The following is a 14,092-nucleotide window of genomic DNA, read 5'->3' as shown; positions in this document are numbered from 1 at the left end:
TCTATCCTCTACATGTTTAAATAACCGTAACGCTATTAGCCGCTACTGCTTCTGAAGGGAGGGTATTCCTCGTATCTACCACCCTCTCGGTGAACTAAAACATCCTTTCATTACCGGTAATTTTACTATTATAGTTTAAATGTATTACTTTTGGGGTATAATGCTGTTGTCTTGCAAGCATTTGAATATCTTTAGTATTTGCTGTAAAATAAAGCCTATTTCCTTATTATGTGTCCAGATTATAATATCATAAAGGAAACGCAACAGAATGGTATTAAATAATTGGATGGACTAACAATGGGCTTTCTGTTTTCATTTCTAATTACGTTTTATTTGTTGGGAATTACTATAGTTTTTCACACAGTTTTCCAAACTAATTTCTCACCTTTTAGGTTGAGCCAAACACCAAGCTGTTCCCAGCAGTCTTCCTGCAGCCGACCAGCACTAATCTCTTCCAGTTTGAGCTCGGAAAATTAAAGGCATGTCATATTTCTTTCTTTCTGATAATGTCGCTCTGCCGGCAAAGCTGGTTAATGAGAAAATGAAATGCGCAACGTGTTAATGCTTCCGAATTTTTTGGTAATTGAATAAATAATAAAATAGCAAACAAACGCCGTATATTTGGAACATTGGCAATCTGTCTATGCAGGGGAACGCTGTTATCTTTTGCGAAGGAGAAAAATCCTGGTGCAATTAAATATATGAGCCTAAAAGCACTTTTTGCTATATCTTTGAGGTAGATGTGATGGGTTTGTTGCCAGTAAATGATATTACATAACAAATCTGGCATTAAGTAGATATGGAGACAGACGCGGTAAAGCCTGTGAGAGCCAATCTCTATATGAACTGTAATGCGTCATGGAGAGCTAGTTTTGGGGAGGCTAAGTTCTGATCACAAAGGCATGTTACATTCCACACAACTAGTTTACGAAACACAGGCCAAGCTGCGCTAAAATATATGCAGTCGCTCACCTAGAAGGACACCATGGATTGACCTCTGTTGGAATTAAGAATCAGACCAGTGGGGCTGAAAAACTTGCCGAACATCTGGCTGCGAATTATCTCATGTGCCTCCTCTGGCCAAACGTGGAATTGCATGTGGAAAGGGGGACAGATTTTCGATTAAATGAACGAGTCCCAGAAGAGAAACTTGCTATGTGCTCACCTTGCCAATTCACTAAAAACTCAACATGCCACTTAAAACACCACCCTAGCCTCATTAATCGGTTAATGGTTCAATAAAAAAAAAACCTTTGCTAGTGTGAAGCCATTGGTACCATTGAATATGTTTTATCCCTACGTGTTAAGTATTTGCCTCTTTGTTTCATGTAAACAGAACACTATGCCACTTTCTGCTGCAATATTTAAGAGTGAGGAGAAGAACCCTGTGCCGCAGTGCCCTCCCCGGCTGGACGTGCAGTCGATCACGCCCGTCCTCTGGAGCCGCATGCCAAACAACTTCCTGAAGGTGGAGACGGAGCGCGTGAGCGAGAGGCACGGTTGGGTGGTGCAGTGTCTGGAGTCATTGCAGATGATGGCGCTGCACATACCTGAAGAGAATAGGTGCCTTGCTGTTAAATAATTCTTTGCGGCTCATGTGGGATACTATTATAGCTGAGACGCTTAGGAAAAAATCTTGATGAGATAGGATAAAATCTTGATGGGCACCACACACACATAGTTCAGTACGGTACATTGCTATGTAGAATCGTTTATGGTGCTTGTATTGCCCAAAACACACCATTGTCTCCCCAATACAATACATGAGAGATTGCAGTAGAATCTAATACATACTGTGAGGTTAATAATAATAACGTGCGGTAATTGGGTGATCCATGACAAACTAAATGTACTGCCCCAACTGGTTCCACCATCCAGGCACCTTGTTGAAATGCAAAATTATAGCTAGATGGTAATCCTCGGTAAATAGAGGTCTTGCACAGACATAAAGGTCTTGAAGTCTATTTCATAAACTGTGAATAATTAAGGAAGATGACATAAACCACATCACCACTATGCCTGGGAGTCTCCTGAGTAGGAGAGCAGCGTTTAGTTACAAATAAACGTCCTGCTCAATTTCCACCTTCTCCTGCTTACTCTCCACCCATTCACTACCCCCTTTAAAGTTACACTCTGGGTAGTCCAGTCCCTATGCACACTGCATTCACCATGCATTGGAAAGGGAAGCATTTCCCATCTCTTTTCTATCTTGCCTGTTTTCTAGGACTTTCTAGGAATTTTGCCATCTGTTGTAATGTGAAAATTCTAGCGTGTGGGCAAGTTCAGTTATATGCTACCAATAAATAAGTTGTCAAAAAGAGTTACTCTTTGTCTATTGTAAATAGTGGGATGTATGCAATAAAACATCCTAGCTTGCTTGCATGTTGTCTTATGAAATGTATTTGCCCTTATTTCTCTTTCTTTTCTTTGTGTATCAGGTGTATTGATATTTTAGAGCTCTCTGAGCAGGAAGACCTGATGAAGTTTCATTATCACACTTTGAAGCTGTACTGCGCAGTTTGTGCGTTAGGCAATAATCGTGTAGCCCATGCCTTGTGTAGCCATGTGGATCAGTCCCAGCTACTCTACACCATTGATAACCAATACCTTCCTGGCTTGCTACGTGTTGGCTTCTATGACCTTCTTATTAGCATCTATCTGGAGTCCGCCAAGGAGGGGAAGCTTATAATGAATAATGAATTTATTATTCCTATCACTGATGACACTCGGGAGATCCAACTCTTTCCTGATGAGTCCAAGAGACATGGCCTGCCAGGGGTAGGGTGCAGTACTTGTTTGAAATCTGACCTGCATTTTACAGTACCCTGCTTTATACTAACTGGTGAAGAGAGGCAGCAGCATGGCCCTGAGATTCCTGTGGACATCCTGAAGTTGAAAGCCATTGGAATGCTAACAGAAGCTGTGCAGAGTAGTGGTGACCACATCCGAGACCCTGTGGGGGGCAAGGTAGAATTCCAGTTTGTGCCCGTGCTGAAGCTGATTGCCACATTGCTCATTATGGGAGTCTTTGAGGATGAAGATGTTAGGCAGATCCTGCTGCTGATCGACCCAAATGTTTTTGGTGACCCCGAAGATATTGAAGAGAGATATGAGAAGGAAGAAGATGCACAAGATGAAGAAAAGGCAGTGGAAGCTGGGGAAAAGGCTACAAGAGATGCAAAGGCACCTCCAAAAGGTTTGCTACAGACACGACTCCCAGAGTCTGTCAAGCTCCAGGTAACTTGCCTTTAAAATATTGATGACTTCTTTGTTATGTGTTTTCAATGCGACCCCCTAGGTCAGTGATGGCGAACGTTTTTGGGCCTGAGTGCCCATTTTTGTGCATCAAAACAAGTTACAGACCTCAAAGTGCCAACACTGCATATTAAACATGGAGAGGACGTTTTTTCGGTACAAAATGACTATATACAACAGTATGCATCAATATAACATATTAATAGAAAGAGATTATTTTAGGAAAGGCAGTGGGACCCAGGGGACATTTCAGAGGACTGTGGGAAACAAGAGATGCAAACTATTGAGCTTAAATAATAACAACAGAGAATTAAGTATTAGCTCTTTCCAATATCTGCGGTGGGAGCGGGAGGCGTCCGTCTTCCCGTGGTGTGCGCTTCACAGCTGAGCGCCGGAACAGCAATCACATTCCTATCATGCCCAGGCATATCCAGATTCCAGGATGTACTCGCAGACTTGGCATGATAGGAGTATGATTGCCCTATCTACCCCTTCTCACTCCCTTCTGCCCTATCTACCCCTTCTCCCTCCCTTCTCCCCTATCTACCCCTTCTCCCTATCTACCCCCTTTCCCCTGTCTCACTCCCTTCTCCCTATCTACCCCCTCCTAACTACCCTCTCCCTCTTTGAAGTTCACTTACCTTTCAGGAGTCCTGTGGTGGGGGTTCAACACGGCTTAAAATCACTCAAGGGAGCCGGAGATCTGTTAAAGACCTTCGATACCGCTCCCTTGCGAGCCTGCTCCTCCAGCGGCGGAATTACTGTCCGTCTCTGGAGGGGTGCCGGGTGCCGCAAGTTGGCACCCCCCTGATGAGCGGCGGCGTCGGACCCCGCGGCCCCAAAGGCCGGCCCTGCGCGGGAGCTGACGCCGTGACTACAGTGTATGACTGTAGTCACGGCGTGCCCACAGAGACGGCTCGGCGTGCCAACAGCGGCAAGCGTGCCACGCGTTCGCCATCACTGCCCTAGGTGTATCAGTAGAACAATGTAAAGTTTATTGTCCAACTTATTGCCAAAGGTCATTAAAGCCTTTATATATGCTGGCATTCCTTACATAAGTCACAACTGCCTTTAAAACTGCACCTGCCTTTTTAACTGCCCCGTCAGGTTCTCCAACCATCGCCACCTCTGGGTTCCCCAGTTAATTCACTCTTCACTCAGTCAGAGCCGTAGCTAGCGCCTTTTGCCCATAAACACGCATATACACATACACTGTCCTTACACACGACTGCCCTATACTACCTTTATACATACCTGCCCATAAACACACATATAAACATACACTGCCCTTACATACACCAGCCCATACGTGTTGCCTTTACACACACCTGCCCATTAACATGCATATACACATATACACTGCCTTTACACACACCTGCCCTTACACACTGCCTTTACACACATCTGTCCATAAACACGCATATACACATAAACTGCCTTTACATTCACCTGCCCATAAACACACATATACACATACACTGCCCATACACACAACTGCCCTTACACACCCCTTTACACACATATGCACATACACACACACACACACCAGCTTACAAACACACAGATACCTACACTGCTCTTATACACACAAGCTTACAAAAACACACATATATACACACATACACTGCCCTTACACCTCTTTCTCCCCATCTCTTACCTTTCTCATCTTCCATCCTCCACCGTCCATCCTCCATCCAATTTTGGGAGTGCGCGGTCTATCACTCCAGGCTTCTGCTTAAGTGCTCCCTCATCACTAGGCACCGGCTATTGATGCAGAGCGCGGGGATGACGTCATATCCCCGTGCTCAGCATCATTTGCTGGCGCATATGGATTAGGGAGCACGGAAGCCGAGGTCTGAAGTGACAGACCTCACGCTCCCTAACGTTGGGCCGGTTAGAGGGAGATTGTGATCTCCCCAACCAGTCCTGCAGGCTGCAGCTGCTGATCGGGCGGCTGTGCTCCCCCACGCAGCTGCGCCCGATGTGAGTGTCTCGCTCTGGCCTCATGCTTCCTACGGCCCTGCACTCAGTACCCCTCCTTCTATTACAGTACCCTAGTGTCTTATCTCTCCATCTTTGTTAGACTCAGCTGTTATGGCTACTGTGAAATGTTTGGGCCCTGGGCATATGCCCTTTTCCCCAAACCTTTTAGATGTCCTTGCATGACGGGAGTTAGATAACACCAGTATTCAGGGTGAGACAACCGTCTTTATTTTCCTTGTGACAACCTTCTTTCCAGGTACTGAGGATTCTTGTGTACTAAAGCAAATGTACCGTATTTGCTCGATTATAAGACGAGGTTTTTTCCAGAGCAAATGCTCTGAAAAATACCCCTCGTCTTATAATCAGGGTCGTCTTATAATCAGACCTCAAATAGGTCTGATTATGAGACTAAGATCCAGATCCCCCGCAGCGATGCAGAGGACCTGGATCCTCCTGTGTTAACCCCCCCCCAACTTACCGGTGCTTCTGAGTCCCCGGTGCTTAGTCCGGGCTGCGTGTAGAGCTCTACGCGATATAATCGCGTAGAGCTCTACACGATACAATCGCGTAGAGCTCTACACGCTTCCCGGACTAAGCACTGGGGACCCAGATGCAGGGGACCTGGATCCTCCTGTGTTAACCCCGACCCAACTTACCGGTGCATCTGAGTCCCCGGTGCTTAGTCCGGGCTGCGTGTAGAGCTCTATGCGATATAATCGCGTAGAGCTGTACACGATACAATCGCGTAGCGCTCTACACGCTGCCCGGACTAAGCACTGGTAAGCTGGAGGGGAGGGGGGGGATAACACAGGAGGATGCAGGGGACCTGCATGCTCCTGTGTTATGCCCCCTCCAACTTACCGGTGCTTCTGAGTCCCCGGTGCTTAGTCCGGGAAACGTGTAGAGCTCTACGCGATTCGCGTGGAGCTCTACATGCTGTCCGGACTAAGCACCTGGGGCTCAGATGCAGGGGACCTGGACCCTCCTGTGTTATGCGCCCCCCCCCCCCCACGCACCGGTAAGTTTTGAGGAGGGAGGGGGGAGTGTTAAATGGGGGGTGTAAGGCATTTCTGGAGGCAGAGTGCTCTGTGAAATGCCTTTTAACCTCTTTAATGCCACTCTGCCTCCTGAAATGCCTTAAACCTCCCTATATGCCACTCTTCCCCATAATATGCCTTTTAACCCTCTAAGTGCCAGAGTGGCATATAGGGTTAAAAGGCATATCATGGGGCACAGTGGCATATAGGGTTAAAAGGCATATCATGGGGCACTGTGGCATTTAGAGGGTTAAAAGGCATATCATGGGGCACAGTGGCATATAGGGGGTATAAGGAACTTCTGGGGCAGATGTGCATAACTGGGGGGCAGGTTGAAAAATAGAAGGAAATAAAACCAAAATATTTTTCTCAAGCATACCTTTTATTAAAAAAAGTGTTTAAAAGAATTAACATTTACTGGTAAAACTTTTTTCCTATAGGGTCGTCTTATATTCAGGCTTTTTTTCTTTTTTTCCTAAATTAAAATTAAGATTTGGGGGGTCGTCTTATAATCAGGGTCGTCTTATAATCGAGCAAATACGGTACTTTGAAGGTGTAGATTGTGCTTGTATATATTTGCAATTGATGTTTCCTTATCTTTTACAGATGTGTGAGCTTCTTCATTACTTTTGCGATTGTGAGCTGAAACACAGAGTTGAGTCCATTGTCTCCTTTTCTGATAACTTTGTGTCAAAACTACAGCACAATCAGAAATTCCGCTACAATGAGTTAATGCAGGCGCTTAACATGTCAGCGGCTCTGACTGCCAAGAAAACGCGGGAGTTCCGGTCACCTCCACAGGAGCAGGTACGGTGGTGTTTCAATGAATATATTTCTGAACATATGCTGTTGCAGTGAGTGATGATTCTATATTTTATTTTTAAGATTAACATGTTGCTCAACTTCCAACCGCAAGAAAACTGTCCGTGTCCGGAGGAGATACGGGATGAGCTCTATGAGTTCCACGAGGATCTTCTTATACATTGCGGTAATTCTATTAAATGGGATACAGGCCTTTGAGTTTAATCACAGCTTATTTGGGCACTTTATCATTGTCTAACTGGGTTACCTGGATTTTTAGTGACACGTTTATTTAGCAAAGCAGTAGAAGTGTGTTCAGTGGCTGGAGTCTTCCCGTTTAATGTAAAAGCACTGAAAAATATTTGCACAACATCCATCCTTCCAAAGATATTCTGAGATGAATCAGATAAAGACAACCCAACATCTTAGGACCTTCCATCTTTAGTGTTGTAGCTTAAGTTCTTAGCCTCTGTGACACAGGTCTGTCTCCCTGCATCCATTTGGCTCTTCTGTGACTGCAGACTAAGGCATATTTCATGAAATACAGACAATTACGGGCATCATGAAAAAGAAAGATTTGGAAATGCTTAACTGAACTGAAGAATGTTTATTGAACAATGTATTGCCTCTTGTTGATATGAAGGCATTCCGCTAGATGAAGAGGACGAGGAAGAGGAGGATACTTCATGGACAGGTCGGCTCCGAACATTGGTATACAAAATTAAAGGCCGCTCAAAGACAGAAGAACAGGACCCAGCAGAGGAGGAGGAGAAATCCCCAAGTATGTAGCATTCATTAATGTTGATCAGACACCTTTTCGTATACCATAGAAGCGGCAATGTTATTTTCCTGTTCTTAGGATCTGCATGTTTGTTCCTCCCAAGCCCCCCACAAAAGGGAGAGTAATTCAGGAAAGAGAATTGATTACACGTGCCAGGTTTGCCACAATCTCACCTCCCTTGGACAAGTGAAAATCATAAGCTATAATATAATGAAATACGTCATGTTTTTTCTACAGAGCTTGTTATAATTTAAAGCTAATGGATTCCCTTCCATCCAACCTTACCCAAGCTGCTCCATATCACTTCTTGTCCCACCACTCGTGTATGATTGACTTGTGTGCGATGCGACATATGACATTCTGCTTCAGAATTCTGCATGGGAAAAGCTGGGTTGCTGGAAGGCTTTGGCTATTAATACATATAGATTACCTTGCTTGTAATACGACGTGGGTTAATTGGAGGTGTTTACGGTGATATAAGCTCCTTAACAAAACATTGCCTGATGTCTGAGGTTACTGGCAACGTGTTGCTGAGATTCATTGGGTTTAGGTGACACTTGTTAATCCACTTCAATCTCTGCTAATATCTAAAAGTAAACTAAAATAAAAATTGAAGTAGCTTATTAGGGTGAGGGTAAGCCCTCCCAAACGTACCCTCTCAACAGATCGTGATAAGCCATCGGACACCAGAGCTAATCTTATGCCCGGTTCAGGGAGTCATATTTCAATGACGCATGAAAAAAAAAACCTGTGACTTGTTTACAGCTGTGGAGGAGACGCTACCACCTGTCGGCAGCCCGACAGCTTCAGTAAAGAGTTGACTTGGATGCAGTACGCTTATAATTTTGGCTGCATACTTCAGATGCTCACATTTATCCACTTTGAGGCCAATGCTATCCTACCGGGTGATCTCGTGGTGCACTGATGACTGTAAATCTTTCCCATCGACAAAATATCGTAATGATGGACAGATGGAAAATATAGCTCACCAGCAGCGCCCCTTCCCAGTGTTTCCTGCAGCATCGTTGTGTTTTTGTTGTGTGTGATCAAACTTTATTAATGATTTAAAGCAGATCTGGCACTTTTCCTATATACTCCATTTTACAGTTGGGTCCACTAAGTTGATCAGATAATGCTGGCTCTGCCACAGACTGTCACCCATCTCCAGCTTCTTTGGGGAGAATGTTTAAATATCTCCTAAGCAATTACACTGCATGACAAATAAAAAAGCACCAACGTAATGTCGCTATACTGAAAGATTGTAATGACAGCAGTTCCATTTTAATGAGTGTGCTGGCCGTAAAATACATATTTTAAAGGTGGAAGGAAGAAACCAGTGGCCAGTTATAGGATATTCCATTTGTTTACTTTTAAACAGTTCCAATGAGCATATTGAGTTTTATAGTATTAGCCTTTTAATGAGTGAGCTCCAAGTGTGAAAAGGTTTGTTGGAGATGAAATCTAATCCCAGGCAGATCAGTTTTGCTTGGCACTATGAATATGACATGACCAGTACACGATTGCCTCTACTTGTGCGGGGTAAAATTGCATCTTCCCAGCCATTGCTAATCTACCAGGTCTGCCTATCGCCTAAAATATTACATACAAACATCTGATAGGAAGCCATTGGCTTCCTCCTGCTGTGTGATGCTGGCATCTAGTGGTAGATGACGTTGCATTACATTACAGTGGCTTACATCACGATTTTGTCATTATGTCTGACATCGCATGAGCGCTAACGTTTTGCTTATGTTATATAGTTTTACCTGAACTAAATAGTATAAAGGCTATAAGTGTCCCATTAGTAGTCTTACCAGTCTGTTGAAGGTACTTTGATGAAGTCTTTATGCATTCCTTTCAATGTAGGTCACTAAAAGTAAATGTAACTTCTAGTAGATGAAGTTCAACCTTTGGTTATCGTTTCCAGACAGAAACAGTATCATGTAAACAATTACATTGACAATCGCTTGACTTTTCTTCTTGTAGCCACATTGAAGGAGCTCATATCACAGACCATGGTGCGTTGGGCTCAGGAAGACCACATCCAGGACCCTGAACTTGTGCGCATTATGTTCAGCCTTCTTCGTCGACAGTATGACAGCATCGGGGAGCTCTTACGGGCCATGAGGAAAACCTACACCATCAGCGCCGCCTCCGTAGAAGACACTATTAATTTGTTGGCTTCTCTGGGACAAATCCGCTCTCTGCTCAGTGTCCGTATGGGCAAAGAAGAGGAGATGCTGATGATTGATGGTCTTGGGTAGGTTTCAGCAAATAAGTGTTAGAGTTGATCTGTTGTGCCAATGGTAGGACATGAGCTTTGGTATATAAGTTGTTCTTTCCCTTTCCTGTGCACAATCGAGGTCAAATGAAATAAGAAGAGTATAAGCCGACAAATCAAATATGGCACATGCCAATGGCTTCCATTTAATTGAGCGCTCTTGTATGCTTTGCATATCTGTTTGTTGAATTGTGGTAAATGTTTAGAAATTTAACAGTGCAAGGAATGCTATTTCTACTTTTGCATTCGCCTAAAATGTTAAATTCAGCAGAGCAGGTGGAACAACACCTTTAAGTGACTTCAGAATATGAACATAAGGTTTAAAGTAACCAATTGGGATAGAACCCTCACTGAGTATATATTAATGGTTTAAGTTTTTTATGCAGTGGGTCATTTGATCAGAAGTGTGTGTGTGTATGTGTGTGTGTGTGTGTGTGTGTGTGTGTGTGCGCGCCTCATTCATTTTTTGTTGAGAGAAAATATGGCCTTTTAGCTGTGTAATGCATGTTAGTAGAGGATTATTTGGCAATAATGCAAAAAGCAGTAAGAATCCAGACACATGCACCAACACAGCTAGATACTCGGCACTAACATACCCAAAGACACATGTTCCCACACTTAAATACCCCACCACACACAAACATGAAGTTGAATAAATCTTAAATGTAATGAAGGCAATATTTCAGACCGAACATCAAACAATTATAATAGCCTGGGGCCAAATGGCGTCCTTACGTGTGACCCTTGGAATCAGACGTTACACTATCCATCAAGGCTGTCCTAGGAATCCTCTGTGCGTTGTGAAAAGCATAATTTATTGTCTTAACTTCTACACACGTATGTATAAAAGCACTATTAACAGCGGTTCGTAATAGAAACATACATATTGTTTTTGTGAAACTTACTTACTATGCAGGATTTTGGGTTCTGTTGCCTGATATTTTTATGGAAAACCCCCACATGTGAGACATCTTGGAACTCGTTATTTATGGTCTTAGTGATGTATAACCTTTTCTTTTTTAGTGACATCATGAACAACAAAGTCTTCTATCAGCATCCAAACTTGATGCGTGTGCTGGGGATGCATGAGACGGTGATGGAGGTCATGGTGAACGTGCTGGGAGGTGACAAGTCTCAGGTAACAAAGTCCTTCCGTTTACTACTTTAAAAAACAGAAGTATTTTTGGCCTACCATCGCTCTATGTGTAGCCTGTTTCTTATAAAAAAAAGAATGTGGTTGTTTTTGAAAATATACATGATTTCCCAGCAGAGGGCATCATCTCGCATGTTTAGCAGAATTGTAAAGTGCACTGAAAAACGCGTGCTTCCGATGCCCAATGAAGTCCCGCTGTCCTGACTCCTGACGGATGAACCCGCGTGATATAAAACGTGCACATTTGTGTATCTGAAGACAGTGGCAGTATATTTTGTCTCTCATGTACTAACGAGGAAGCAGAGATCTGCTGCCCATACCTGGGAAGTGTCAGGGTTAGAATCTTGGGATTTTAGCACCTGATCTACAGTCACAGTAAATGGTCCATTTGGGTTTATGTGCTGATGAGGTTGCAGAAGGATTGTGATTTCAACTGCCTGTTCTCACAAAGGATATACGTACAAAGGATATCAATGTTGTGAGCTTCTGCTGCCATACATAGTGAGCTCTTTCACTTCAGCTATGGCAGAGCAAAACAGTTATTCTTGGAGGAGAAGCCCTTCATAATACTAAATACTAGACTTGTGCATTCGTCTTCGGGCGAACATGGAAACGAACACGAAGAGTGCGTTTTCGTGTTCGTTCCGAAGACACGCCGAAGAGAAGACGGCGGCGGTAAAACGTAGGCGAAGACGAAAACACACACCACGAAGATCTTCGTGATTGTCTTCGTCTTCGTCTACCATTCCCCCCCTTCATCTTACCTTGTCTTCGCGGCATCGCGGCAGTTCCCGGAAGTGGAAATCTGCAGGTTCGCCATCACGGGTTACAGGGCAGTGCGAATGAGCCTATTGGTCGCCTACAGGGACCTCCTCTGGCATCAACCAATTGGTTGATGCCAGAGAAAGACCCTGCAGGTGACCAATAGGCTCACTCGCACGGTCTTTGTAGCCCCTGACAGCGAACCTATGGATTTCCGCTCCCGTTAACCCCTTCGATGCTGCGTTATCTAACACAGCATCGAAGGGGTTAACGGGAGCGGAAATCCATAGGTTAAAGGGCCGTGCAAGCGACCAATAGGCTCACTTGCACGGCCCCTTAACCCTTTAAAATAAAGTTAACCCCTAACTAATTGAACAGGGAGGGAGACCAGTGGCATCGGCAGTGCCGATGCCACTGGTCTCCCTCCCTGTACAGAGTTAAATGTCCGTACGAGCGACTTTATTGGTCGCTCGTACGGACATTTAACCCCGCACGGACTAACTAATTGAACAGGGAGGGAGGCATGACATCGGTCTCCCTCCCTGTTCAATTAGTTAAAGACCAGTGGCATCGGCAGGGCAAGTTGCAGCTGCAACTTACCCTGCCGATGCCACTGGTCTCCCTCCCTGTACAGAGTTAAATGTCCGTACGAGCGACTTTATTGGTCGCTCGTACGGACATTTAACCCCGCACAGACTAACTAATTGAACAGGGAGGGAGACCAGTGGCATCGGTCTCCCTCCCTGTTCAATTAGTTAAAGACCAGTGGCATCGGCAGGGCAAGTTGCAGCATTGGGGTTTTAAAACCCCAATGCTGCAACTTACCCTGCCGATGCCACTGGTCTCCCTCCCTGTTCAGATAGTTAAATGTCCGTACGGGCGACTTTATTGGTCGCTCGTACGGACATTTAATTAATTGAACAGGGAGGGAGACCAGTGGGACGTGCCGGGTAAGTTGTAGCATTGGGGTTTTAAAAGTCTGCACGAGCGACCAACAGAGTCGCTCGTGCAGACTTTTAAAATCCCAATGCTGCAACTTACCCAGCAGATCCCGCTGGTCTCCCTGTTCTATCAGTTAATAAATGATAGAACAGGGAGACCAGCGGGATCTGCCGAACAATTACGGCACCAGGAGTATAACAGTCTGTACGAGCGACCCTATTGGTCGCCAGCAGGGGGCTCGTCTGCCATCAACCAATGGCAGACGAGCCCCCTGCTGACGACCAATAGAGTTGCTCATACGGACATTTAAACTCCTGGCGCCAGAGCGGCTTTAACTCCGTTTTAACCCCTTAACCGGGGAAAACGAAGAAAACCCGAGCACGAAGAATGTCCGCGAATATTCGCCCGAAGAGAAGACAGGACCAGGCGAATATTCGCGGAATACGAAGTTTTTTTTTTTGCCGAAGACGAGCACGAAGACGAACACGAAGAGCCCCCTGGTGCCCAAGTCTAAATACTAATAAGAATACAAATTCTAACTTGCCATATTATTTTCTTCTCGGTACCAGCCAAAGTTCCAATTTGGTGTTCATTGTACTTACAAAAGCAATGTCGAGACTTTCATCAGCTGTACAATGCAGCAAGAAGTAAACAGCGTGAGGCAGAATGACTTCCATCTAGTCTGTCTTATCAAATTCTAACTGAGGGCTTTAACTTTGCACACCTAAATGGTGTAATGTGTGGCATATTAGACATTTAGATCTAAGTACAGAGACCTATCTTGTACTTGGTGATGCTGATTAATGTTGTTCCTGATGTCCTATTTCAGCAAATCACATTCCCCAAGATGGTGGCAAGCTGCTGTCGGTTCTTGTGCTACTTCTGCAGAATCAGCAGGCAGAACCAAAAGGCAATGTTTGAACATCTTGGCTATTTGTTGGAAAACAGCAGCGTTGGACTGGGTATGATTTGTCCAGAGAACGATTTGTGACTTTTTAATGTTTGTATTTGTTTTGGGCTTGATATGGCCACACATGGTGACACTCTGTCGCTACCACAATATAATTACAGTGTTGCTATACATACAGTGTAGTTCT

At 44.5% G+C, this 14,092-nt stretch overlaps 1 protein-coding gene and 1 long non-coding RNA gene across 2 annotated transcripts in view; one reads left to right on the top strand and one right to left on the bottom strand.

Moving 5' to 3' along the window:
* RYR3 (ryanodine receptor 3) overlaps nucleotides 1-14,092 on the top strand; it is a 185,999-nt gene that overhangs the window by 76,456 nt on the left and 95,451 nt on the right. Inside the window, exons 33-41 of the mRNA XM_053474626.1 lie at nucleotides 393-479; nucleotides 1,337-1,563; nucleotides 2,439-3,237; nucleotides 6,882-7,082; nucleotides 7,161-7,263; nucleotides 7,720-7,857; nucleotides 9,844-10,117; nucleotides 11,162-11,276; nucleotides 13,825-13,957. Of these exons, the coding sequence (XP_053330601.1) occupies nucleotides 393-479; nucleotides 1,337-1,563; nucleotides 2,439-3,237; nucleotides 6,882-7,082; nucleotides 7,161-7,263; nucleotides 7,720-7,857; nucleotides 9,844-10,117; nucleotides 11,162-11,276; nucleotides 13,825-13,957 (2,077 nt within the window). The remainder of the gene's footprint in view (nucleotides 1-392; nucleotides 480-1,336; nucleotides 1,564-2,438; nucleotides 3,238-6,881; nucleotides 7,083-7,160; nucleotides 7,264-7,719; nucleotides 7,858-9,843; nucleotides 10,118-11,161; nucleotides 11,277-13,824; nucleotides 13,958-14,092) is intronic.
* Nucleotides 1-14,092, bottom strand: part of LOC128504543 (uncharacterized) — a 33,815-nt gene that overhangs the window by 3,114 nt on the left and 16,609 nt on the right. The window lies entirely within an intron of this gene.

Source organism: Spea bombifrons, chromosome 9 (assembly GCF_027358695.1).
Source record: "Spea bombifrons isolate aSpeBom1 chromosome 9, aSpeBom1.2.pri, whole genome shotgun sequence".
In the NCBI taxonomy this organism is placed as follows: Eukaryota; Metazoa; Chordata; class Amphibia; order Anura; family Pelobatidae; genus Spea; species Spea bombifrons.
Note: the sequence above shows the minus strand (reverse complement) of the source record. Positions and strands in the feature narration are given on the sequence as shown.